Source organism: Candida metapsilosis (assembly GCF_017655625.1).
Source record: "Candida metapsilosis strain BP57 chromosome Unknown scaffold5, whole genome shotgun sequence".
NCBI lineage: Eukaryota > Fungi > Ascomycota > Pichiomycetes > Serinales > Debaryomycetaceae > Lodderomyces > Lodderomyces metapsilosis.
Genome location: NW_027138163.1, coordinates 17770 through 44403, shown reverse-complemented (window position 1 = coordinate 44403; position 26634 = coordinate 17770). Strand labels below are relative to the sequence as shown.

The 26634-nt window shown below is 38.7% G+C and overlaps 10 protein-coding genes and 1 pseudogene across 11 annotated transcripts; 6 read left to right on the top strand and 5 right to left on the bottom strand. All coding sequences in view use genetic code 12, as the record gives it.

Annotated features, from left to right (window-relative positions):
* Positions 1 to 85: 85 nt before the first annotated feature.
* I9W82_003759 (proteasome regulatory particle lid subunit) lies at positions 86 to 1024 on the top strand (the record flags this gene model as incomplete). Its single annotated transcript, XM_067692757.1, has 1 exon — positions 86 to 1024. The coding sequence occupies one exon, from the start codon at positions 86 to 88 to the stop codon at positions 1022 to 1024; it is 939 nt and encodes a 312-aa protein (XP_067547347.1).
* A 19-nt stretch (positions 1025 to 1043) lies between these two features.
* On the bottom strand, positions 1044 to 1880 carry SAM35 (SAM complex subunit; the record flags this gene model as incomplete). The annotated part of the gene is made up of 1 exon (XM_067692756.1): positions 1044 to 1880. One exon carries the CDS (start codon positions 1878 to 1880, stop codon positions 1044 to 1046), a length of 837 nt encoding a protein of 278 aa, XP_067547346.1.
* A 133-nt stretch (positions 1881 to 2013) lies between these two features.
* On the bottom strand, positions 2014 to 2709 carry I9W82_003757 (polyamine acetyltransferase; the record flags this gene model as incomplete). The annotated part of the gene is made up of 1 exon (XM_067692755.1): positions 2014 to 2709. The coding sequence occupies one exon, from the start codon at positions 2707 to 2709 to the stop codon at positions 2014 to 2016; it is 696 nt and encodes a 231-aa protein (XP_067547345.1).
* A 224-nt stretch (positions 2710 to 2933) lies between these two features.
* HAT2 (Hat2p) lies at positions 2934 to 4115 on the bottom strand (the record flags this gene model as incomplete). The annotated part of the gene is made up of 1 exon (XM_067692754.1): positions 2934 to 4115. The coding sequence occupies one exon, from the start codon at positions 4113 to 4115 to the stop codon at positions 2934 to 2936; it is 1182 nt and encodes a 393-aa protein (XP_067547344.1).
* A 476-nt stretch (positions 4116 to 4591) lies between these two features.
* Positions 4592 to 6238, top strand: SUC1 (transcription factor; the record flags this gene model as incomplete). Its single annotated transcript, XM_067692753.1, has 1 exon — positions 4592 to 6238. One exon carries the CDS (start codon positions 4592 to 4594, stop codon positions 6236 to 6238), a length of 1647 nt encoding a protein of 548 aa, XP_067547343.1.
* Positions 6239 to 6974: 736 nt separating this feature from the next.
* Positions 6975 to 8780, top strand: I9W82_003754 (MFS transporter; the record flags this gene model as incomplete). The annotated part of the gene is made up of 1 exon (XM_067692752.1): positions 6975 to 8780. One exon carries the CDS (start codon positions 6975 to 6977, stop codon positions 8778 to 8780), a length of 1806 nt encoding a protein of 601 aa, XP_067547342.1.
* A 1328-nt stretch (positions 8781 to 10108) lies between these two features.
* I9W82_003753 (NAG4) lies at positions 10109 to 10569 on the top strand (the record flags this gene model as incomplete). Its single annotated transcript, XM_067692751.1, has 2 exons — positions 10109 to 10174; positions 10267 to 10569. The coding sequence occupies 2 exons, from the start codon at positions 10109 to 10111 to the stop codon at positions 10567 to 10569; spliced, it is 369 nt and encodes a 122-aa protein (XP_067547341.1).
* Positions 10570 to 11518: 949 nt separating this feature from the next.
* On the top strand, positions 11519 to 13294 carry NAG3 (Nag3p; the record flags this gene model as incomplete). Its single annotated transcript, XM_067692750.1, has 1 exon — positions 11519 to 13294. The coding sequence occupies one exon, from the start codon at positions 11519 to 11521 to the stop codon at positions 13292 to 13294; it is 1776 nt and encodes a 591-aa protein (XP_067547340.1).
* A 58-nt stretch (positions 13295 to 13352) lies between these two features.
* On the bottom strand, positions 13353 to 14618 carry DAC1 (Dac1p; the record flags this gene model as incomplete). Its single annotated transcript, XM_067692749.1, has 1 exon — positions 13353 to 14618. The coding sequence occupies one exon, from the start codon at positions 14616 to 14618 to the stop codon at positions 13353 to 13355; it is 1266 nt and encodes a 421-aa protein (XP_067547339.1).
* Positions 14619 to 15427: 809 nt separating this feature from the next.
* Positions 15428 to 16186, top strand: NAG1 (Nag1p; the record flags this gene model as incomplete). Its single annotated transcript, XM_067692748.1, has 1 exon — positions 15428 to 16186. One exon carries the CDS (start codon positions 15428 to 15430, stop codon positions 16184 to 16186), a length of 759 nt encoding a protein of 252 aa, XP_067547338.1.
* Positions 16187 to 16423: 237 nt separating this feature from the next.
* I9W82_003749 lies at positions 16424 to 26221 on the bottom strand (annotated as a pseudogene). Its single transcript has 4 exons — positions 24058 to 26221; positions 21339 to 23804; positions 18755 to 21176; positions 16424 to 18077 (listed from the first exon to the last, which is right to left on the bottom strand). Coding segments are annotated over exons 1-4 (8706 nt in total).
* Between the last annotated feature and the right edge of the window lie 413 nt (positions 26222 to 26634).

Sequence of the window (26634 nt, the reverse complement as noted above, 5' to 3'; positions counted from 1 at the left end):
TTGTTTGTTGGAAAACAGAGAAAAATATTCCACTGTTTTTGTTGCCACTGAATCTCCCATCAAATTCGCCAATCAAATATATATCATGGAAAGATTACAGAGATTACTAGGACAAGGAGCTGGCCTTGGTGGAGCAGCACCACCACAAACAGATGGACCAGCAATTGATAATTCCGAAACCGTTTACATCTCATCTCTTGCGTTACTTAAAATGTTGAAGCATGGAAGAGCTGGTGTGCCAATGGAAGTGATGGGATTGATGTTGGGTGAATTTGTGGATGATTTTACCATACAGGTGTACGATGTCTTTGCTATGCCTCAGTCGGGTACTGGTGTCTCTGTTGAAGCTGTCGATGATGTGTTTCAAACAAAGATGATGGATATGCTTAGACAAACGGGAAGAGATCAGTCGGTTGTTGGCTGGTACCATTCACATCCAGGATTTGGCTGTTGGCTATCTTCAGTTGATGTAAACACACAACAATCTTTTGAGCAGTTGAATAAGAGGGCAGTTGCTGTTGTTATAGATCCTATTCAATCAGTCAAGGGTAAAGTTGTGATTGATGCATTTAGAACCATAGATACTACTACATTGATGATGGGTCAAGAACCACGTCAATCTACTTCCAATGTTGGTCATTTGAATAAGCCTTCTATTCAAGCATTGATACATGGATTGAACCGTCACTACTATTCATTAAATATTGACTACCACAAGACGACAGATGATACGAATATGTTGCTCAATTTGCACAAGAAGAACTGGCAATCAGGATTGAATCTTATAGATTACAATCATAATGAAATTGAGAATGTCGAGAGTACTCAAAAGATGGTGAATATTGCCAAGTTGTATAGTCAAAGGGTCAGTGAAGAAAAGGAATTGACTGAAGAGCAATTAAAGACAAGGTATGTTGGTAAGCAAGATCCAAAGAAACATTTGTCTGATACTGCTGAAAAGTTGATTGATGACAATATCAAGGTACTTCTAACTGGAGGAGTTGATTCGTTAGCCATTCGATAGAGTAGATAGGGTATATACTTTAACTGTCTAAAACTGCATACGATTTGGTAATTACTTCTGGGAACCGGCTTAATATTTGGCCCATCTGCGTATCTTTTAAAAACTGATCAAATGTGATGACAAAAGCTGCAACTTTGTATTTTATGATTGTCTGCTCTGGATCCGAGGTACTTAAATAGTGTTTCAACTGGTTTATAGCATCTTCTAATGCGCCACATTGGGAGGCATAAAATGTGTGCAAGTATTGATTGTTGAAGTACCCAAAAAGTGAGGAATGTCTCACGGAAAAGTTGTTCCATTCCGGTATCTGCTTCTTTAGTTCAAATAGTTCTAATTCATTGTCGATGCCAAAAAGTTGATAAAAAGTTTGAGGCTGGATATCATCCACTAATAAACATGCTATCCAGGAATCAAATAAAACAGTATCAATAAACTCACTAATCATGAGTAGTTTTTCCAATTTGATATTATTTAATGCAATCTTCTTTTCAATTTGTTCGGAATTTTCAATTGTTCTAATTGATCCATCACTGATTAGAATTGGAAGTGCATTAGATGGAGAACCACGGAATGGGATGCGAGTGATTCCACTTGTGGTTTTGCCTTGTACATTTGGCAACCCAAATCCATTCTTTTTAGCTAGTATGATTAATGTAAATAAGGAAATTGGATCCGTTGGTAAAACAAAGTTTCCATACTCAAAGGTGTTGTAAACACCAAGTATAAGCGGCTCTGATGGTGCTTTCAAGGAGAAAGAATAAAGCTTCCCTGGTAACGTATCTTCCTGGTTGCTTTTATACTTCGTTAGTGGCACTGAGTCGAATATTCTTTGAATTGGTGGCGGAACTTTAAACATTGTCAATAATGCCTAAAAAATGAAGAACATTTTTTACATCTAACTTTTTTCATTCATTTCATATTCCTTTTTAGCCTTGCAAAGCTATAAAAAACGTTACAAAAAAAAAATTTACAAATTCTAACTAGCGACATTAAAGATCATCAGCGGGAACTAAATCTATAGCCATATCATACCACGTAGTGTTGGCAAATTTGCATTCGCTTTCACCCATATTGTTGAATCCAATTTTTTCATAAAATGGAATCAATTCCTTGTGAGCAATAAGCACAACTTGGTCTCCCATATCTTGATTAGATAATTTTTGAATATAATCGTGCAACAATAAAGCAGCCAAATTCTTACCTCTCCATTCAGGAGCAATGACAACCGAATGAATACCAATATATCTCGATGATTCACAGTGTCCTGAGCCTTTAACATCCTCAGAGGGAAGTTCCATTGAAGCTTCAGTGATTCTCGTGCCATCTACTTTTGTAGCTAAAATATGACCAATCAAAGTCTCCTTAACAACAGAAGACTTTTCTGGAAATTCCTCATCATCAGAATCACCACCTTTATTCTTTCCCGAATCGCGTTTCTCATCAGCATCGTGTTTTTCTTGAAGTGATTTAGCAACTTCTGGTAAATTGATGTAATTGTATTTATAATCGTAGTCTCTAATGAATAAGCCAGAACACAATTCTGGTGCCACCGTTAGTCTATATTTGAATTTGGCTGGCGTGCATCGTTCGTGTTCGGGGAACCCTTTCTTCTCTAATTCTATACATTGATCAATATCTTCAATAGTCAACGGTCTTATCGACACATTAGGTGGGAAATCGGACATGCTGGGGGGTTTCTGTAGTGTGTTTTTTGAGTGGTGTAAAGTTATGACCAATTTTTTTTTGTTCTCTCTAAATTTTTTCCTTTCTCTCTCTTTTGGCTTTAAATAGATTTTTTAGTATACTTCTCACACGACTGGAATAAAGTCACTCGTACGTGGGAACTACGCTAATACTCTGACTCATGTACAGTGTGTTTCTGTACATCGAATATGTATTTTTATGTAGCCTACTCAAGAAAACTGTCTGGAACGCCATCATTTTCCTCTTCATTAACCAACAAGCCTTTATTCACTTCCCACAAATGGACAATATTGTCATCAGCAACGGATCCAATTGTCCACTCTTTAAATGGACACCAGCTTAAATCAGTGACACCGGCAGTATGGCCAGCGTGTATCATGAATAGCTCAGGACATCCATCCTCTGCATCTTCTTGTTGTTGCTCCTCTCCAATTTTGAACAAGTCCCATAATATCAATCGCCTATCCAGTCCACCAGTGGCTAATATTCCGTCATTATGAGGAGAAAACTCCATACACGTTATACCCTCCGTGTGGCCCATTAAGGTATGCAATAATCCCGATGTGCCTTTACTGCTTAGTTTTCTCAAATCCAACAAGTTTATACTGGAGTTTGAGTTACCTATAGCGAGCAAGTTTTGTGAAAATGGGGAGAATGTCAAGGAATTGATTCCGGAAGATCCCTTTGAATAATATTTGGATGCAATTGAGTTTGTCCTGGTGTCGTAGATGTAGGTGTATTGATCTTCTGAGACCGATGCAAATAGATTGCCATTGAAGTGGTGCCATTTAGCATCATTGACAATATCAGTCAGGTCCCCATTCTTGAATACCAACTCATTGGCTTTGTTTGTGTCGCTAACACATACTAGCTTATCATCAGCAGCCGTCAACAACAACCCCTTATTGATAGGATTCCATGAAAGACCATAACCATTATCTGAATGAGGGGTGAAATGTGAATAACTTCCAGTATCATCACTATTCAAGCGGTACAAGTCAACCTCTCCTGATCCATTTATAGATCCCACTATATTCGCATCCTGTGGCATGTATCTAGCCCTGCATATCTCTTGACTATTGGTATACTTTTGTACAATCTTGACTCTTGAATTGGCCTTTTGTTCGCCACTCCCAGAGAGATGAGTCTCGGCCACTTTCAAGTAATTTTGGTCGTTTCCTGATGTATGTGTACCAAGAAGAAGCTTGGTGTTGATAATGCCATCCTCAGTTGTGTAGTTTGGAAGCCATTGTATGGTTAACGACGGCCATGTCAAGGCAGTTTCAGTGACAAACTCGTACATGTACCTGCAATTCTTTCTCCATAGTTGATACTCCTCCTTAATGGATAGTTCCCTTTGCTCTCCATTGTTTTCAATGTCTGTCATGATTGCTTTGGATGGAGATGTGAGAATCGTGGTGCAAATTCGTTTGTTGATGTTTTTTTTTTTTTTTTTCGGTTGTCGTTTTCTCCAACGCAATCTGGCAGGTAACGTGTTGTATCTGAAGAGATGCCTTGTCCAACAGAATAGTTGTCAAGCTTTAAGTGCTCTGTACTTCATGACTACACCTTCCTGATAGACTTTAAACTGCCCCACTCAAAATATGCTGTTGGTATACCAGGAAGGTTCAGTAGACAAAGTGCTTCCTCTCTATACTATCCTCAAACACCGTTCTATTACATTGCTCTTCAGGGGAACTCTATTTACTACATCTACTGGCTCTTAGTATTACTCTTCTGTTTACTCAGCTACCCCTTTGTTGACCCTGTGTAAGATTTGCGGACTTCAAAATATACGAGAAACAACTGCACGAAAAAAAAAAAATCAGATCTCCGAGCTTCAAAGATCAACTCCAACACCTAATGGACAACTATTACAACTATTCAGGAGCAGCAGAACACGCCGTCTCGGGAGAGTTTATCACCGGCACTACCTCATCAAACTCGGGCTCAGGCTCAGCGATTCGTTCACAACCAAGTTTTACCCCTGAGGGGTATGAGATCTATCCAGCACAAATGAGCGTGATAGCAGATAACTCACCCCTGGGATACATGAACGTCGGATCCTCGAGGCCAGTTGTTGAGCAACCCCAAACAGGCCTCACAGGCAGTGCTGAGCCCGCTCGTAAAAGCAAAAGAGCATGTGACTCGTGCAGCATCAGGAAAGTTAAATGCGACTTGAAAGTTCCTTGCAGCAGGTGTGTAACTCATGGTTTGGAATGTACGAATTCTCGAGTAAAGAGAAAGTGTGGCCCTAAGAGGATTCATGATAAGACAAGAGACGCAATTAAAAAATTGGCTATAACTAGTGCTTTGGAGAATAATCAGTTTGTGCCTATAATCAGCTTGGAATCACTCCTCCCATGTCTCAACGTCTACCAGGTTTGGTACTATGGAATTTGGCCAGTGATATCAGTTGCCGAATTAATTTCACGTGCAGTTGAACCATCAGCTTATGCATTAAGTTGTGCTGTTTGTGCCACCATCACCAGTCAAGTGAGGTTCATGACCAACCAAACACTTATCCCACAAGACATTCTCGACATTGATTTTGCATCAGAAGCCATCCGAGTGAGGAAAACTGAACCAACTTTGGAATGTGTTTTAACGGCATTCTTTCTTCATATTGCCTTGGCGAATGCAGAGGCTGGTCCAACTGCTATTTGCTATTTGAGAGAAGCAATCACCCTTGCTCAAATAATGGGACTTGACAGAGCAGACACTTATTCAAGTTCACCCGCGGAAACTCATAGAATGAGGAAAATCTACTACCTTTTGGTAGTTACTGAACGATTTGTATGTCTCGAGCTGTCATTGCCGGTTATCCTTGAACCATCAGTGCCATTCCCTTCACTTGGCGATGAAGAATATTCAATATTGATTGGCGGTTTTAGAGAATTGGTCAAGATATTTGCCATACCCAACAAATCTATATTTGATCAGTTTAAAGCAATCAAGTACGACGCACATTCTTTGCGTTTGGTTTCAGCCGTGCAAAATCAACTCCAACAAATTACAATACTTGATGCAGCACCTGATATTCAAAAAGCAAACATATTGTTGAGCAAATACTGGATGATGACTTTAACTTGGGACGTCGCTAATGCAAACAACATGATCAACAATACCGAATTCTGCTTATCAAATGAGTTCCCAATAACAATTGCCAAAGAGTTTTGCGAAAAGACGGTAGGACTACCTTTAGTCTCTTTCGAATTCAATGGTCCTGGTGTTTGCTTCAAACTCGAAGTGATTGCAAAAGCCCTTATGAAAGCTGTGGATATTACAAGAGATCCGTCGGGTTATACGTACATACGACGCATCTTTGAGTTATTAACACTACTAAAGAAAGAAGTGCGACTCTCTGTAAATCAATTTCAGATGTTAGAGACCACAATTGGTAGTATGGAATCGATGTTGCTGTTTAGAGGGGATAAAGTGGGATATATATCAGACGTGGAAGCGTTTGATGGTGTTATCGGTCTGAATGTTTACGAGAGTGTTTCATAATGGTAGCCGACACAAGCCAGAAGGAGGTGGTGCAGTCATGGGACGGATCAAAGGGAAAGGGAAGGGAGGAGGGCGCATTTGCCAAGCGACAGTTTTTTTTGCCAAGACAACCTGGCAAAAGTAAATCATTCCTTAATACCAACCGACCTAAAGGTTCTACAATTGGTGCCGAAAACAAAAGAACAGTATGGACAGAAAAGGTAAAGAAAAGAAAAAAAAATTACAAAATCCCGCAAAGTTGGCACGTGACTTTGAGAGCTTCCGACTCATGACAAAAGTAGCATCCCACATGCAATGCCCATATAAGAACTACAGGAGGTAGAGGACGTCACAAGGTAGCTGCTCTATTCTTCCATTAGGTGTGCTAAGTAGGTCAATGTTGGCAATAAAACATAGATATTATTACAACCGATTAGATATGAACCGATATCGGTTCTAAAGCGCTTGTTAATTTTGGTTTTGTGCAATTATGCATCCTGCAAGATGGGCTATTTTTTCATTTTAACTTCACATGCGGCAAATATTGTTTTACTATGCAGTAGTGACGCATATTATACCGCTCTACAAGGGATAAGCGGTTGCAAAAAAAATACCGTAATTACCTACCGAAGAATAAACATTCCAAGCACTCATAACCAGTTCTAGAGTCACATCAAGGGTTATTTAAAGAATGGTATTTCCTCCTCAGAGAAATAGAAGATTGTTTCTTCTTCCTCCTCCTCAGAAACAAAAAAACATGTCTCACAGAACAGATTCAGATACAATTGATAACGCAAGCTTAGACTCAGAGAAACCAAGAGATTATGCAGAAGCTTTTCAACCCCAACAAGGAAATGAAAATGTCCACAGGACGGAAAGCAGAATTTCAAGGCTTGTTTCTCATTTAGGTTCACATGAAGATGATCAGGAGCTAGAAAAGTTGGTGTCAAACAATCCAGGTGTTGATAGAATTAGGACAGAGTTGCAAGAAGGTGCTGGGCAATTGGGTCCATTGGAAGAGCCATTGGATATTAAATTGGTACAAACACACCCAGATCCACAATCAGACTTTAATGAAAACGATCCATGGAAGTATCCAATTGATTTAGACACAGGATTGAGGATAGTTGAATGGGTAGAGGAGGATAAAAATAATCCAATTAACTGGGGATCAGGAATCAAATGGGTATACACGGGTATTTTGGGAGCTGTTTGTTTTGTTGTTGCTCTTGGTTCGGCAATTGTTACTGGTGATATGGAACGTCCAGCTGCATACTTTGGTGTTTCACAAGAGGTTGTCATTTTAGCATCAGTTACTATGTTTGTTTTAGGTTTCGGTTTTGGTCCTTTGGTGTTTGCTCCAATGTCGGAAGAGGTAGGAAGAAAGCCAATTTATGCTGTTACCCTTTTCGTTGCATTAATTTTTATTGTTCCATGTGGTGCCGCAAAAAACATTGGAACATTGATCATTTGTCGTTTGCTTGATGGACTTGCATTTAGTGCCCCAATGACATTGATAGGAGGTTCATTGGCTGACATGTGGATCGGTTCACAAAGAGGTGTTGCAATGGCCATTTTTTCAGCTGCCCCATTCTTGGGTCCAGTTTGTGGTCCAATTTTTGGTGGTTTATTAGCTGATCACGCACCAACTTGGAGATGGATCTACTGGACATTTTTAATCATTGCAGGTGTGTTTTATGCCATTTTCATACTTATTGTGCCTGAAACCCATCACGGAACATTGTTGAGGAAGAGAGCAAAGAAATTGAGAAAAGATACTGGTGACTCAAGATACAGAAGTTTGAACGAGATTGAAGTGAGAAAGTTTAAGGATGTTGCAAAGACGTCACTTTTGAGACCATTCGTGTTGTTGCGTGAATTGATTGTGTTTTTGGTCACCATTTACATGTCAGTGGTTTATGGTTTGTTGTATATGTTTTTCTTCGCTTACCCTGTTATTTATATGGAAGGTAAGCACTGGTCTGCTTCTAAAACGGGTGTCATGTTCATTCCTATTGGTGGTGGTGTCATTTTAGCTACTATTGCTGCTCCATTTTTCAACAAAGACTACAACAGAAGAGCTCAAAAATATAGAGACAGGGGAGAGTTACCACCAGCTGAATTAAGATTAATCCCAATGATGATTTCTTGCTGGTTTGTTCCAACTAGTCTTTTTGCATTTGCTTGGTCTTCTTACAGCTGGCTTTCTTGGGCCGGTCCATGTTTTTCAGGTTTAGGTGTTGGATTTGGTCTTTGTGGTTTATACAACCCTGCAAATAACTACATTGTTGATTCATATCAACATTATGCCGCTAGTGCATTGGCAGCAAAAACATTTGTTAGATCTGTTTGGGGTGCTTGTGTTCCATTGTTTACCATCCAAATGTACCACACTTTAGGCTATGAATGGGCCAGTTCATTGATGGCATTTATCTCACTTGCATGTTGTCTTATTCCTTATATGTTTTACTTTTACGGAGCAAGAATTAGAGCATACTCCAAATACGCTTATTCTCCACATATTGACGCAAAGAAACCAGACATGGAGAGCCATGGACATTAATTTAGTTGCGGTTTCGCTTTTTATATATATAGACTACATTTATACCATTTAGAGTATTACATTAATATTTTATCAATAAGAGAGCTTCGGAGTTTGTGATTCCGTTATCGTAAAGATGTATACGTTTGCTAATTGCGCTCAGCACAAGATCTTATTCATCGGCTTTATTCATTTTGGTTTTTATGGTTACATCAAGATCATCACTTAGCCGTGCGGAATTGTTGCACAAAAATGTTTTGGTTTCCATGGGTTCGATATTACGCTGGAAACTAAAATCTGTTTGAAGATATAGTGCAATAAGAAATTAAAATAATAGGCATAGTGAATTATGTCAAAATAACTTAAAGAACTATGTAAACCAGGAAATCAGTAAAAATTCCAAGGCCTATTTATAATGAATAAGCCAAGAACAAGATTGCAGAAAACATGACCAAATCAGCTGATGAATCAGGCCATTAGTTGGCAAATCCTGAACTTAACAGCTGACTTCATGGATAAGTGCATAATCCATTACACAAGATTGTTACTCCTCTGTTCTACTCTGAGTTCCCAATATCTCAACAAAACTGTGTGTGTATATCTTTGTCTGCGCATTGTAGTAAACAAGCGCAATTTGACAATTACACAAAACTAAAGGACTATTTAGCCTAATCGAATAGATTCCTTAATTGCTCGACATACCACAGTGTCACACTCTAAATCTCCAATTTAGATAGCCTATTAAAGCTCTATGATTTCCTGGCCTATAGTGTGCGTATTGTTTTGATCCAAACACGACTGAATAATATATGTGCATTGCATATGCACATGCAAGAAAATGACTAGGACTTATCAAATGCGCTATCTTTTGGTTCATCAGTTCACAAAAGCGGCACAAATGTTGGAGCGGAATCCTTTATTTAGTTCATACGTAAAACTGCGGTATTTTCAACCGGTAAGTATCCTGTTTGTTCTTCCAGATCTGACAGTGTTGATAAGAGTAGCCTGTTCTATTAAGAAGAAAGTTGTTATACTTAGTACGCTGAGTGAGAGTATAAGAAGACCTCTGTTGTTAAATTGTAGTTGGCTTACGGCTTGAGTTGCATGGTCTCATTGTGACATCCGGACCTTAACGACTGCGAAAGAAAACAAATTACACAAACCTGAGACAAAGTTGACTCTGTAGACTCCCTCGAACCTTTAGTTCAAAATTCTAACCGATTGAAGAAAACAAGAAAAATTAGGCCATGAAGTTAGTTTAGTAAAATAAAAATAGGACGATGTTTCCTCAAACTTTTCCGTATACTCATCTCTCAAGCTCTCATCCATAAATATTCCTCATTATCACTATGTCAAATAGTTCAGACTTAAGCAGTATTGACTCCAATAGGGTAGCTGCCTACGATGAGCCGGCAGTTCATCAGCATGAGCCACTCGCAAAGAAAATAACTCACAGTTTGGAACACTTGAGATCACGCAGCTCTGAGGAAGAGAAAGAGTTGGAAAGATTGGTCATAATCCTGCAAACAATTATATTGTTGACTCTTACCAACATTATGCCGCTAGTGCGTTGGCAGCAAAGACATTTGTTAGATCTGTCTGGGGTGCTTGTGTTCCATTATTCACAATTCAAATGTACCACACTTTGGGTAACGAATGGGCTACAACTTTGATGGCTTTTATTTCATTGGCTTGTTGCCTCATTCCATATTTGTTCTTTATTTTTGGAGCCAGAATTAGAGTATATTCCAAGTACGCTTATTCTCCAAATATGGATGAAAAGGCACCACAAGCGGAAAGTGGACATTAAGGGAAGCAGTTTCATATTCATAGATTATACATTATATACCTTTTAAACTAATATTCGTCATTAGAGGTTAATTGTATTGTATCTTTTTGATTGCGCTTTAAAAAATGTCACGGAACTTCGATTATCAAGAAGATATGAGCAGCCGTGCCTTAATTCCACAAAGATGTACAATTTGTGGTCCCAGTGACACTCCTTAAAAAAGCTGAAGCTAAACTGTTTCTATGCTTTTATCTGCCGTTAGCTGTGAAAAGGGTGTAGTTAATGTCTTTGAATCTAGAACAATCACCCGTAACGCTTGAAGACGACTAGGTGTTTTCACAAAACCGGCATTTACTAGGAAAAGAAGATTGTTTTGTGTATGGTGATTATTGTGTAAGGTTTGGTTTTTTTTAAAGCCGATGTCGATGGTTGTCCCTTTTCTCCCCTTCATTTATTAGGGACCATATTTACGCTAAGCCAGAACTACATTGAGCATTAGAGGTTAAATTGGACTCAATAGCTTCAATTACCTCTTCAAAAGAGATAAATTATGTGAAGTGTAACTGACTGTCAGTGCTTTGGTTATAGCACAGCATCGGCAACTATATCCCTACGGCTGAAAATTTTTTTTTATTTTTGCACAAAGTTATTAAAGACACAAAACAGGTTGCAAAAAACAGATTTCCCTAATTTCTTTTTCTATTGTTTAAGCGCCAGAAACAAAAGAAAAGTTTTATACAGCACAAGAGCCATAATACGATTTTCCAACCGACTTCGAGTGGATACAAACAGAAATTACACAATTTTGATGAAGTTAAAAGAATATAAATAGAGGGGGATATTCCCCTTGGAATACTACAGTCATTCATTGACTCATCATCATTTATTAAACATAGCTCCACACTTTTACAACCAAACAACTGCTTTTAATTCCTATACCCCGCTATTAATAGAATTTTTACCCACAGAAATGGCAAACAGTCCAGATACAAGCAGTATTGACTCAAATAAAATCACTCCATATGATGAGCCAGCAGCTCACCATAATGAACCAGCAGCTCATCATAATGAGCCCCTCACAAAGAAAATAAGTCACAGTTTAGAACACCTTCGTTCACACAATTCAGAAGATGAAAAAGAGTTGGAAAGATTAGTCACCAATAACGCGGGTGTTGAGAAAATCATTTCAGAGCTTCATGAAGGTGCTGGTCGATTGGGACCTTTGGAGCCAGAATATGATGTGAAACGAGAATTGACACATCCTGACCCACAATCTGATTTCAATGAAAATGACCCTTGGAAGTATCCTCTTGATATAGACACAGGTTTGAGGATTGTTCAATGGGTTGAAGACGACAAAGGTAATCCAAAAACAATTGGAAACGGAAGAAAATGGACGTACACCCTTTTATTGGGTATAATTTGTTTTGTTGTTGCTCTTGGTTCAGCAATTGTTACTGGTGATTTAGAGCGTCCGGCTGCATACTTTGGTGTGTCGGAAGAAGTTATCATTTTGGCGTCAGTTACCATGTTTGTTTTAGGTTTCGGGTTTGGTCCTTTGGTGTTTGCTCCAATGTCGGAAGAGGTGGGAAGAAAGCCAATTTATGCTGTTACACTTTTCGTTGCATTGATATTTATCGTTCCTTGTGGTGCCGCAAAAAACATTGGAACATTGATTATTTGTCGTTTAATTGATGGAATTGCATTTAGTGCTCCCATGACATTAATTGGTGGTTCATTAGCTGATATCTGGGAAGGACCTCAAAGAGGTGTAGCCATGTCAATATTCTCAGCTGCTCCATTCTTGGGTCCAGTTTGTGGTCCAATCTTCGGTGGTTTATTAGCTGATCACGCACCAACTTGGAGATGGATTTACTGGACATTTTTAATCATTGCAGGTGTAATTTATGCCATTTTCATACTTATTGTGCCTGAAACCCATCACGGAACATTGTTGAGGAAGAGAGCAAAGAAATTGAGAAAAGATACTGGTGACTCAAGATACAGAAGTTTGAACGAGATTGAAGTGAGAAAGTTTAAGGATGTTGCAAAGACGTCACTTTTGAGACCATTCGTGTTGTTGCGTGAATTGATTGTGTTTTTGGTCACCATTTACATGTCAGTGGTTTATGGTTTGTTGTATATGTTTTTCTTCGCTTACCCTGTTATTTATATGGAAGGTAAGCATTGGTCTGCTTCGAAAACTGGTATTATGTTCATTCCTATTGGTGTTGGTGTCCTTATTGCCACGGTAATTTCTCCACTTTTCAATATTGATTATAACAAAAGAGCTCAGAAATATAGGGACAATGGAGAATTACCACCAGCTGAGTTGAGGTTAATCCCAATGATGATTGGATGTTGGTTTGTTCCAGCTGGTCTTTTTGCATTTGCTTGGTCTTCTTACACTTGGATTTCTTGGGCCGGTCCATGTTTTTCAGGTTTGGCTGTTGGTTTCGGATTCTGTTGTTTATATAATCCTGCAAATAACTACATTGTTGATTCATATCAACATTATGCCGCTAGTGCATTGGCAGCAAAAACATTTGTTAGATCTGTCTGGGGTGCTTGTGTCCCATTATTCACAATTCAAATGTACCACACTTTGGGTTATGAATGGGCTACGTCTTTGATGGCTTTTATTTCATTGGCTTGTTGCCTTATTCCATACTTGTTCTACATCTTTGGGGCTAGGATCAGAGCCTACTCCAAGTATGCTTATTCCCCAGGAATGGAAAATAAGTAAATCATTTATATAGAGATTCAAGAATATTCGAAAACTTTGCGTATTTATTTGTATACATCTATAACACAGCCCGGATTTTACTGTCGCTGCTAACTCTAGATTGTGGAATATCAGACGAAACAATTTCACTGCCCAACTTGTAAACCTTAGTTACGAATCCCTCTTGATTTAAAATAACCAAATCTGCATCACATCCTTCATTCAAAAACCCTTTTTCATGTTCAACTCCAATGGACAAAGCGGCATTGTTGGTTACGGTTTTTACAGCTTCTGGTAATCCAATGTTGGCCCATTTCATCAAGTTTCGCACACAATGTGGTAATGTCGTAGCAGCACCTGCTAAAGTATCGGTACCTTTCAAGTACAATCTATCGCCTGTTTTCACAATGACTTGATTGTCCCACTTGTATTCACCATCTGGTAAACCTATCAAGTGCATAGCATCGGTCACCAAAACGCACTTGATTGGATTTGACTTGTATGCCATGTTAATCATTGATGGATCGATGTGCACACCATCACATATAAGACCATAGTAGGGAATCTTTTCTGGAGAAACCTTGGGGGTATTTATTAAGCCAACTACACCTGGATTACGGTGATGTGGTTGTGGCATGGCATTGTACAAGTGAGTAATCATGGTGCATCCATTTTCAATAGCATCAACACCTCTTTGGTAATCTGTCATGGTATGGCCAATTGAAAACACACAATTTTGCTGCTTGATATAAGGAATCAATTCCAACACTCCTGGGATTTCTGGAGCAGCAGTTATTATACAAACATTTTCCAAAAGATTGTCTTTGCCACCGTATACTTCTAGTAGTTTATCTTCACCACCTTTTGCATCAACAAAGGTTTCCGGTGGATGGCAACCTTTCTTTTTCAAGTTGATAAATGGACCTTCAAGATGTGCTCCTAAAGAGTCAGTTTGGTGTGGAACTCTTGACCTCTTGTACAATGGAAGAACTTTGGGGTACACACTTGGAAAGTTGGAGGTTACCGTAGGGCAAAGGGAAGTAACACCAGTAGACAAGTACTTTGTCATTGCATCTCTGTAAAACCTTTGAAACTCTTTAATATCCTCCTTGGTTGAGTGTTCATTTAAGCTTGAAAAATTTAACCCATAAATACCATTATTTTGAATATCAATGAAACCTGGAGCAATAATTTGTCCATGCAAGTCAATGGTTCTAGTAATTTGATTAGCATCTCTTGGTTGTTTGGAGATTTTTCTAGTATTGTTGTCAACGTATAAGTCAGTGAATTCGTATAGTTCACCATTATCGATGAGATGGCAATTGGTAAATCTTGTATATGACATGTTAAGGTTTGGTAGGGTATCAAAGTGGGTATAGATCTATGGTAGATTTAAAAATGTTCTTCATATCTTTGGGAGATTTGTGCATGTGTATATATATATATATATACATTTACACAATATGATTAAGAGATGACCCCATGTGGATAAATCGGTGTTTGATATTTGGCGGTTATGAATAATGTCACATCGATTTGAGCAACAATGTTACATTTGTAGCAAAAAAAAAAAGAAATTTAGAAAAGATAAACGTGCAGAGAGAAAGATATTTTATGATGTCACAATTTACCCATAGAGAGAATCCCAAAACTGTCTCTCTCTTACTGTACTTGCCAAGCTCTTGTTATAGTATATAGTAGCAAGTATTAATGGTGTAACCTACGCCGTCTTCTGCTGCTCTGATTATGGTTTGGATTGCGTATTATAATATGTCACACACTTTGTAACAAAATGTAACGTTGTTTTCGCGCTTGCAACATAGATTGATGTTGCATTTGGAAAAACATAAAACACTATAAGAGAAGCTATCGGAGGATAGTCGACCTAGTTGCTGTAACAGTGAGTTATAGCGGGTAGGATTGCATTTGCAATTGTGCCACCGCCTTGGCTGACGTCGGTCCTCTTGGCTCGTGTGAGTTGTGTTGCGGTCGCCTCATTTTCAGCGGAGATTTCGCCCATTTCTTTTGTGTCACCAATCCATACGACATGATGACAATTTAATATTTGCAGATGGAAAATACTGAAAAAGTATATAACATTGGCTACATCTATCACTTTTTATTCTCACAGGAGCATGAGTAACTAAACCCGCCATGAGACAAGCTACATTTTCATCACCAGACGATGCTTCGCAATATTTAGCTGACTACATTATACATAAGATCAACAGCTTCAAACCAACTCCATCAAAGCCATTTGTACTTGGATTACCCACCGGTTCATCTCCAGAAGGCGTTTATGCTAGGTTAATTGATGCTTGCAAACAAGGAAGGATCAGTTTCAAGAATGTCGTTACATTCAACATGGATGAGTACTTGGGGTTAACACCTCAAGACCCACAATCATACCACTACTTTATGTATGACAAATTTTTCAACCATATTGACATACCTAGAGAAAATATAAACATTTTGAATGGATTAGCTAAGGACGTTGATGGGGAATGTGCAGAATACGAAGCCAAGATTAAAAAGTACGGTAGGATCAACTTTTTCCTCGGAGGATTGGGTCCAGAGGGTCATTTGGCGTTTAATGAAGCTGGTTCAACTAGATACTCGAAAACTAGAAAAGTAGACCTTGTTGACTCAACGATAAAGGCCAATTGCAGATTTTTCGATAATGATGAGTCAAAAGTCCCCAAGCATGCTCTAAGTGTTGGAATTTCAACTATCTTGGATAACTCTGATGAAGTTGCATTGATTGTGTTGGGTGAAGGTAAGAGATTTGCTTTGGACAAGACAATTAATGGAAAGAAAAACGATCCTAAATACCCATCAAGCTACTTACAGGATCATGGTAATGTCTTGATTGTTTGTGATAATGCTGCTGCTGGATTGAAGTTTAAATTGTAAGTAGGATATAATAGATTACTGTTTGAAATTGCCTTGTAGCTATCTTGAAGACAACTTGTTACATTTTCTATACTCAGCTTGCAGTCGCCAAAGTCAAGTTGTTGGACTTTACGTTGCGCCAACTTTTGGTTCAGAATTGGTGCAAAAAAAAGAACAAAAGATTGGAATGGAGTTTCCCAAGAGTTAGCGTATGCATCAGAAGTTTTATATTACGTCTTTTCTATTAACCTCCCTTACTTACTTTGAATAATAGGCTGCTCCAATTGCAGCGCCAATTATCGAACTATTGTCAATCAATTTCAAATCAATTTTATATCCATTTGCCTTGGCATCTTCACTCGTGTTAACATAGTTTATAATCAAGTTTTCATAACTGTGAAAATGGTTCAATACTGAACCAACGTAGCCAATTGTCAATAATCCATGCAAGTCCTCTGTCCTGTTATATTGCTTGAGAAGTTTGAAAAATGCAATGATTGCGTTTGCAACTATAAATGCTGCTCTTTGTACAATTGCCTTTATGACGTGTCTGATTATGGCGATATCTTCATCTGAAATTGTTTTGTTCCAGTGATAAACTTCACAGATTCGTTCACCAATAGCATCAAAATCGTGGCATTCACTAATGAAGCACATAAGCTCACCGCCAAATCCATCATACTTGACTTCCAAAATAGTTTTCAATTCACTGCTGTCAAAGTTTGTGAAAATCTGCTTGTCTTTAATCAAGTCGGCAAGAACTAATCGAGTTAATTCAGGCAAGTATCTCCCACTAGTCATCAACTCGTGAGGTTGGAAAATAACGTTTGTCTTTGGATCTGGTACTGAATAGGTATTAAAGTGGTGTTTAAAGTGATCAAAACGTTTATCAATTATGGCGTCATATTTTGTAGCAAAATCATCACACAAATTTTGTCCAAACAACGACAATTCAGTATTGAAAAGCATCTTTTTGTCAATCAACTTGCTTGGGTGCATGTGCTCCTTATTGGCATCCAAGGCGCAGCACATGTTGAACCCGGTACCTAATACCATGGCTAATCTCATCTTGTCATCCAAAAATGCTCCTGCTGCATAAACTGCCAATGAATCGTTCAAGATAGATCTGATATCAACCTGCAAATCAAATTCCTCTTTCAAGACTGACTCAAATATTTGTTTCAAATCCTTGTCATGAACATCGTCTCCAATTGTGTAACCTTTTGATACATGTCTAATTTTACCATTATTGTAATTTGTTGTGTCTAAAGGGAAAGACCAAGTAATTCCAGTTTTCACAACTTCAGACACTTTTAAAATATCTTGTTTGCCAATGGTTTCCATAATCTTTGATCCAATGAATTTGAAAAAGTTTCTATTGATAATCTTGTATTCGTTTGATATGAGCCATTTTTCCTCAACAACAACGTTTATTCGTTCGGATCTGGATACACATTTTGCCGTTTGTGGAGCGATATCAACAACTGCAACTCGAAGGGTGGATCCACCTAAATCAACTGCCAAGTACAGTCCATGTTCGTCACCAGCAGGTGAAATGTTATAATTTGGCAACATTGTAATTGCATTCTCAGATAATGAAGAATTGAACTCGTCTAAAAGTAGCTCTGACTGTTTGTGGAGGTTACCTTTCGTTACTGCAGATGTAAATGGCTTTATGATGGAGTCAATCGAGGAAGAAATCTTAAAGTTGTGAATACTAATTGAATCTGTGCTCGATAGAGGAGACGAGCGTGGTGATGATAAGGAAGATGACGACTGTTCCGACAGTGAATGAATTGACTTGACATCTATGTCCAACTCCTTTGCCTCTATACTTGTCGTAGAGGACATCGAGTCGTCAGGGTTAACGACTTCTTCTTCTTCTTCTGGTTTAGCCCCATATGATGGAAGCCTATTGATGAGTGTATTAATGCTGTGAATCATGGAGGGGTAAAATGCTATGGAGAGGGGTATAATTTAAGCGTGATACATTTCTCTTAATCGATGTTTGAAAAAAGGTTTGGAATTTTATGGTTTATTTATGCAAAAGGTTGTTGTTCAAGTAGAAGGCAGGTTTGTATTTACAGTTGGTTTTTTAGGCGGGTCTTGGGTAACATTCTTCTCTGTTTTATTTTTTTTTGTTTTTCTGGCATATGAGTTTGTGTATTGTACGTAGGTTGCAAATACTGAAACAGAAGAATTAGACGTCAAAAAAAAAAGATTACTGTGGAGCGTTTTTGAGATTTTCCTTCAAAAGGCTGTGGCTAACCTTTGTATAGAGAGTCCACTGCTTGTGACTCGGTGAGTAACCACAGTGCTATGAACTTCAACTGTTGCATTCACAAATAGGAGCCTTGCGCTTCTTAGCCCTGCCTCGTTTTTTTGTTTTTTTGTTTTTTTGTTGTTGTTGTTGTTTTACTCATGTTACATTTTGAAAGTATGTAACATTTGTAATAATGTTACATTTGGTTTAGCAAAAGAGTTTGCGCTACCAATTACAATTCCCATAAACGAGCCACACTAGTTACACTTCCCTACAAGCAAAGAGGAACACTATTTCTTTTCTTTCCAAAATTAAAGGCTACATACTACTCAGTTGCATCCTCTTCTTCCTTATCCCCCACAATCTTTCCCCCCTCGAATCTATCTTCAAAGCTTGCTTGTTTTACCCTGCCTGTCATCTTGTCAAGATTATGAGCTTGAATCTCGTGATCGTCAATCAACACCTCGCGCAACTTTTCCTTTGCTATGATCACAACATCGTCAACTAACCTCTGGCCAACAGCAATTGCTGGTTTTAATAAATTCAACGTGTATAAAATGTAGATTGATGCAGCAAACAATATGGCAAGTGCAAACGTAAATGGGTTACGCACAACCGCCATAAACTCATTCCAGCCCAATGCAATTATAATCAAGTAAACATAGTAAGGGATCTGAGTAACATGTTGTACAATCGAGCGTTTTGTTTCCACGAATTTTGCATCGATCTCCTTCTTAAATTTTGACAAAATTTGTGACTTTTCAGTTTCGTTGATAATGTCAGCAAATGAGTGGGACTCATCTTCGTCATCTTCGTCATCACTTTGGTCGACTTTCACATTCAAGTACTGAGATCTCAATTTAGGACTAAATAGATCAAAGTCTGGTACAATTTCAGAATCATCGCTTAATTTTGCAATTGTAAGGATTGGCAACACGTCCAAAGCATGTTCTTTAGCAACAGCAAAGCTACCCTCTAATTCCCTTGCATCTTGATACAACTTGGGTAAGCCATTAGCATCGTACCTGAATTTATCATCAAATCTGCTTTGCAAAATATCGAGAACTCTTTCTTTATAAATGAACTTGTGAATGAGTTCATAAAAGTAGTTCCATGACTTGAACTTGAATTTGGTGACAGCTTCTTCATTCTCTTCCTTTGAAGTGTTTAAACCAAAATCTCCTTCGTACTTAGAAGTGAAATCTTTAACTTGCAGCTCAAATTGTTTTAAAATATTATCCCAGGTGGATTCGCTTGGGTCATTGAGTTCAAATTGGATAGTTTTGGACAAATTGGTAGACAATCTCTTTGCTGCTTTATTTACAATACTGTCCAATTCAATCTTTTGTTGTTTGGTGATGGAAGTGGCAAGCTCCTTCTCGACTTGCTCCAAAGTATCATCAAACGCAAGAACCCCATTCAAGGAAATCAAGCCCAAACTTGTTTTGATCAAATTTACAACACCTTGTGACAACTTTTGACTTTGATGAACAAAGTCTTTTCCTTTCAATGCTGCCAATTCCAGTTTAAATGAGGATATTTTGGCTTCAACCAACTGTTTAGCATATAAATCAAATACCTCCTTAAATTTAGAATGCATTAACGATTCCAATTTGACACGTTTCTGCTCGTAAACTGATTTATTGTACTTGGCAGCAGCATGGTCATATTCTTCAAGAACGTCATGCTTCAAGTCAACAAACAAAGCACCAATGTCTTCAAAAGAAGGATCTTTTGCAACCTCTTTGAACAATTCTTCAAACTTTTTCAAAAACTCTTGAAACGTTTGCTCTACAATTTCGTCACACTTGAACTGAGCAACTAAAATTTGTTGAGTTGGGAGATCCAAGTCCTTGTTGTTTTCAATTTGTTCCCAGCACTTTTCAGCATACAAGGTCCAGCCCTCCACTGGGATATTGTGATGATATTCAAGTTTGAAAAGATCATTCTCCCTCACCATCCTGTCACCAAGTCTACCCACGCCTTCTGAGAATTCTTTTGGTTGCAATATTTTATGATTCAAAGCATGGAAATCTAAATCAAAAAAGTCCTCAAACTTTAAATGGCTCAATTCACTAGGTTTCAGCAATGAATCCCAAATCTTTTTTAAATCTTGAGTGATTGTCTCGGCCAAACTCTCCACGGGGGTTGCTCCAACGTGGTCCCTGATCACAATTAATAACAACACCTTGTGATCGTTGTTAGCATCCAACTTACTTTTACCAAACAAGGTAATGTTCACCTCAAACACAGTCTTTAACAATCCCAAATTAGCACCTTGATATAATCCAACTTGTGTTTCCCAAATGTTGAGGATCAAAACCTCTGAAGTGGATAAAGCAAAAAGAGCGGCTTTTCTTTCAAAATCTTGATCCTCACCTCTTTCTCTTCCATCAGTCCCTTCAACGTCCATCACGAGGATACTTGATTTTGTGGAAATGTGGCCCGATGTTGTTGAAACTCCTGGAGAATAAGCCAACCAAATTCCTTTGGTTGTTTGTTGTCTGCTGTATTCATTCATGACATCAAAGTTGGTGTTAAAGAGATTGTTCAACAAGGTTGATTTACCAGTTGATTGGGATCCAAAAACCGCCACGATGTGATAATTGTGGCCAACATTTGCCAGTGATGTTTTGCTGACGTAGTCTAAAATTGCATTGTTGAACCGTTTGTTCTCGTCAATCACCTGAATCGCATCTTGTACATGAACCTGTTCAACAGGGACAAACGAGGATGAAGAAGATGTCTCTGACAACGGTTCTTCACTCATGATTGATGTGGTAGTGTGTTTCTTCTTTTAGTGGGGTTTGTTTGAGAGGGAAAATAAAAAAGGCTTTACGAAATTTTTCTAAAAATTATCACAGGGTCGCGCTAAAAAGCAAACAACATAAAATTACAATACTTTCATACCAACTGTATACGACTTTTCAATCTCCTTAAACTTTTTCCTTCCATAGTCCAATTCCTTTCTAGTTTTGTTTAGTTGTTCAAATCTATTCTTTTCATATTTGGCCCGCCTTTTTAACCTTACAGTAGCTACAATAAACGTTGCTACACCTTTGAGGGTAATTCTTGGTTTTGTGGATCCACCAACATACTCAGGGTATAATCCAACAATAGCCAACTTTGAGTCATCATTGAGTTTAAGCCGACTGTTCTTTATTTGATCGATAGCGAAGTCATACATGAATCTGAAGTCCTTGGCCTTGAGTGTAGCGTCTCTGTATCTTTGTTTAAAGTAGTCCCAAGAATCACGGTAATAGTTGACACGCTCCATATCTTCCACTGACCTGAGATTGGTTTTGTATGCCCATAGTTTGTCTGCAAGCTGTTTGTAATCTTTGTTGGAGCTACTCAATTGTGTTTTGTAATCACTCAACTGGTCTTTTAGCTCCTTCACTTTGTTATTATTTGCGGTCTGGACTTTGGCAAGTTGGGCATCGTGATCCAATTTAACATTCCTTAACTCTTCTGTGACTTTGTTGAGGTCTTCGTGTGTTTTCTTGAGTTGAAACTCTAGGTATGCTTGCATACCTGAATCGTCTTCTTTCTTGTCACTCTTTATTAGTCTTTCCAAGGACTTGATCTCTTCCTCTTTGTTGGCAACCTTATCTTGTAAGAAAGCTGACTCTTTATGAGACTTCCTAAGCTCATCCTCCAACTTTGTCACAACCATCTCGCTATCTCTTAAATCTCTCTTCATGGATACTATTCTATCCCTTACATTTGACTCAAAGATTTCAAGTTCTTCCTTACTTGAGACTCCCAAGTCCTCGAGAATCCTTTGCATCTCCTTAAGCTTTCTCACTAACTCCCTGTTGTCATCAAAGAGCTCTATGTTATCTTGTTCCTTATCTTTTAATAATCTCAATTCGTCTTCCAACAGAATGGCCAATTTTGACAAAGATGTAATTTCTTCTTTGAGGGCTTGTTCGTTGGATAACAATCGTGACACACGTTTTTCAGCCTCAATTTCATTCAAGTTTTCAAGGTTGGTGATCTCTTGAAGACAAAGTTGGAGATCGTGTTTCATCTTTTCAGCTTCACTTCGTAGAGTTTCATTTGTGGAAGCGAGTTTTTCTTGATCACTAGCTAAATGTATATTGTCTTCTTCAAGAGTTTGGATGTGAGCCTCTTGCTCGAGTAAAGCTTGCTCTTTGCTCTTCAACTTGCTCTTGAACAATTCAACATTATCTTCCAACTCATGGCAATGAGAGGTAAGCTCCTTCACTCGGTTCTTCAATTGACTGTTTTCCATTCTCATATCTTCTAGCTTTTCCGCATCATTCGACCGAGTTTCCGGCCTCTTAGCTTCTTTTAGTAAAGCTTGCAATTCTTCCTGTGCTTCCTTCTCACGCTCCATAGACAATTTCACCGAATGGAGCTCCTTCTCAAGCTCCTTCACCCTCTCCTTCTCTTCATCGAGCTTGTCGACTAATAACCTATTGTCTTGATGCACTTCATTGAACGTCTCCAATTTCTTTTTGTTGTCTTCAATCTGATCTAATAAATTTTGGTTTGTTCTGGAAAGAGAGTCCACATCAGCTTGCAACTGTTTCAGCTTCTTTCTTTCAGCATCGAGAAGTTTCCTAAGTTCCTCGTTGGCGCCATTGAGTTCGTTCATGTCAGTGTTGAAATGTCTCTTCACTTGCGAAGTGTCGGCAGCGTCTTGTTTCAACATTTTGACCTCCTTGTGGGCAGCTTCTAACTCCGACTCCATATGTTGAAGCAATGACTTAAACTCCTTTACCTCTGATTTATAAATCTGCTCATTTTCCTTTATTATCTCTTTCAACTTGGATATTTGTCGACTACTTTCCTGAGACTGAAGTTGTTTCTCAGAGCTGTCAAGTTTCATCATATCCTCGTACTCACGTAACTTCTCCTCTGACTCTCTTAACTTCTCCTCATACATATTCACTCTCTGGTTCAATTCACGACATTCCTGCCTCAACTTTGCATCGTTGTCGTGTGATTTCAATTCCCTCTCCATGGTTTCCATATCGGCAATCAATTTACGAATAGTCTTGTCTTTATGCTCGAGCTCAAGAATGTAACTCTCCTTCTGAGTATTCTTCTCTGACCGTTTCAATCTTTCTTCCATCTGCTTCAACTGGCTTCTGAGTTCTATATTGGTCTCCATGGCGTCGCTGACACTTCCCAGTTGCTCCATCAATGTGAGGAGATTCTTATATTTAAACTTCCAATCAAGCACTTGTGCCTCCAAATAGCGAATCATATCCTCCAGCTGGTTGACTCCTAATCCAATGTTTTCAAACACCGTTTCCTGTCTTGGCTCCACTTTATAAGACTTTACAGGTGTCTGCCTTTTGAGATCATCTTCCCACTCTTGTGTTGTATCAAAGCTTAAGTCGCCTATATCGTGATTGATGTTTGTTGTGTCTTTCAAAGCGTGAAACAAATTTCTATTGGTGGGGCGGTTCTCATCCGCGTTGAAGCCTCGAATAACCTGAAACTTTGTATTTGGCCTCCGTTTGCCAATAGGGGTAAAGTCGACGCTAGCCATAGTCTTTGATAAAAGAAAAGTGGTTTGTTTACATTTTACAAATTTCAAAAAAGAACGCGCTTTTAAAAATAAATATTTTGTGCTACCAAATCTATACTTCACCATAAATCAACTCAAAGCAGTCAATCAACCGCAACGCCTCCAGGATGTGATCAAAGTATGGGTCTTTCCCTAGGATATCGCGACATCTTTTTACCGTCTCATTGTCGCTGTGACTTGCCAACTCTTGGATCTCATTGTACTTCAATTCTTCAATATCGTGGTTGAGGAGGTCGCGAATACCAGATTGCCTTAGAATAGGTTTCACATTGGGTGATACTCGTGCAAACAAAGATCTAATCCCTCGCCTTTGATAGTTTGTGAGCAAGTTCTTTACAGTTTGGGCCGCTGAGGAGTCAATTGCGTTCATGCTGTCAAGATCGAATATCACATATCTACTCATTTCCTGATCGCGACTCCTCTTCAGTGCAGGATGAGCACGTGTGGAGCCATACATTTCCACTCTTTTCAACCTTGCCACCATATCGCTACTATTTGTAAAGTTTAACGGTTCGGGGATCTTGATAATCAAGCAACCTTCCACCTCCTCTATTGCCTTGAGATTCAACAGCGTTTGCCTCATATCGTTAAACACGTTCAATCGTGCTACACTCTCGTCAACCTGTTCTACTGGAATATCAGCATCAACAAATGTGTTTGAGTTGGGAATTCTACCCAAAATTTGGATCCGAGACGCTGTGGAGTTTTTGATAACTCTGATTAAAGAATAGACAAGTCCAACTGCAATTCCACCTTCGATGGAAAAGAATAGAGTCGTGGTAACGGTTATTGCAAAAGTAATAAGCTCATCTCTGCCTCCGGTTCTCCAATAGAACAACAACTCAGAAGGTGCCTCTTCGATTAACAGGATTCCAATTACACTTGTGACAACACTCAACATACATTTTGGAACAAAGTACAAGTATCCAAGGAGAAATTGAATCGTTAAAAGTGTGAGCAAGCCCATTATTGCCCCAGACATGGTGGTTTTCGCCGAGATTGCGTTTATTTTGCTCCTACCATATCCGCCAAACGCAGGTAACGCACCAAAGATAGCTCCAACAAAATTCAAACTTCCCAAAGCTACCAATTCTCTATTTGTTGAAATGGGTAAATCAAACATTGTTCCTAATGACTTTGACGCAGTAGTTGACTCAAAGAATCCCAACATGGCACAAAGAAACCCTGATGTTCCCAATTGCTTTATAAGCTTCCACAGTCCAAGTGGGTTATATATTGTGAGCGACCTATTGTCTTTAACCTTGCCGATGATGTCAACTCCATCAAGATCCCATCGGAAAAATTGGCAGAAAATAGTGGCACCACTGACAACTATCATGATTTCGGGGAAGAGAACTACAAGGGAGTTTTTTGTCCTCTTTTTGAGAATTCTGCAAGTGATGATTATCAAAAACCCAATTGCGCCAATCTTTGCGCTTAATGGATCGAAATGGCCTGCATGTTTGATCAAAAATACCACCTTGTCAAAGGGTGAATGAATATCCATTTGAGATGGATCAGAAGAAATATCCTTCATCAACTTTTCCAATCCTAAGATGATTATAAGCGAGTTTATATTCATAACGACACCCACTCCAGCAATGAACCCTTTCAAAAGTGACCCACTTAAAACGTTGTCCAAAAATCCCAATCTTCCAATACCGAATCCCAATAAGCTGGCGCCACTTAAAAATGTAATCACCGAGACATAATCTAATGGGTCAAGATGCTTCTTTTTCATGTGATGAAGTAGAGGCTCAATTGCTTGTCCAACAACCAACGAAATGGGCGCCTCAGGTCCAACAACCATTTGTGGAACACTTCCAAATATCAAATAAATAAAGGGAGCAATAGCCAATGAGTACAACCCGGAAATCACAGGCACATGGGCCAATGTTGTAGCGTATGACAATGATAAAGGAAGTTGGAAAAAAACCAACGTCAACCCACCAATCAAGTCACCGATAAAGTACCTGAGGTTATACTTTCCAATCCAAGACAAGAATGGTAAATAATATGGAAGTATATCGCTCCATTCTAAATGCTCTAAGTTGACTGTGGATGCGGGGGCATACTGTTTATAGTTTATGGAGCTTGTTTCTGATGGGTCGTCGGTGTACTTGTTTACTTCCGCTTGGAGAAGTTGTTGTCTCTCGGAATTATGAACCCGCTTAGACGAGATGGGCCGTAAGCTGGGAGATGGGCTTGCTATTCGTCTTGAGCTCATTATTGATGAAAGAAGCGATATGTTGACAAAGTGCGACAATTACAAATTCAAAATACCAGATTGGCGGAAATAGGTTTTAAGAACAAAGAGGAAGAATATGTGTAAGACGCTAGAGGAGAGAGATGAAGCTGAAGTGGCACATTTGAGATGGAAGTGGTACATTCAAGATGGAACTGTCGTATCATTTGTCCTATCATGTCCTATCATGTCCTATCATGTCCTATCATGTGTCAGTGGTGTCGGATTCCAGTCCTATTTAAAGGAGACCAGATCAATAGAATGATTAAAGAGCTAATGGAGAGCTCGATTCCCGTCAATTCAAGTATATCCCTTTAGCTCTATTTTCTTAGGCTACGTAGTACTCTTGTCAATATAGAATGATTTTGTTCACTGAAAAAAAAAAAAAAAAATCG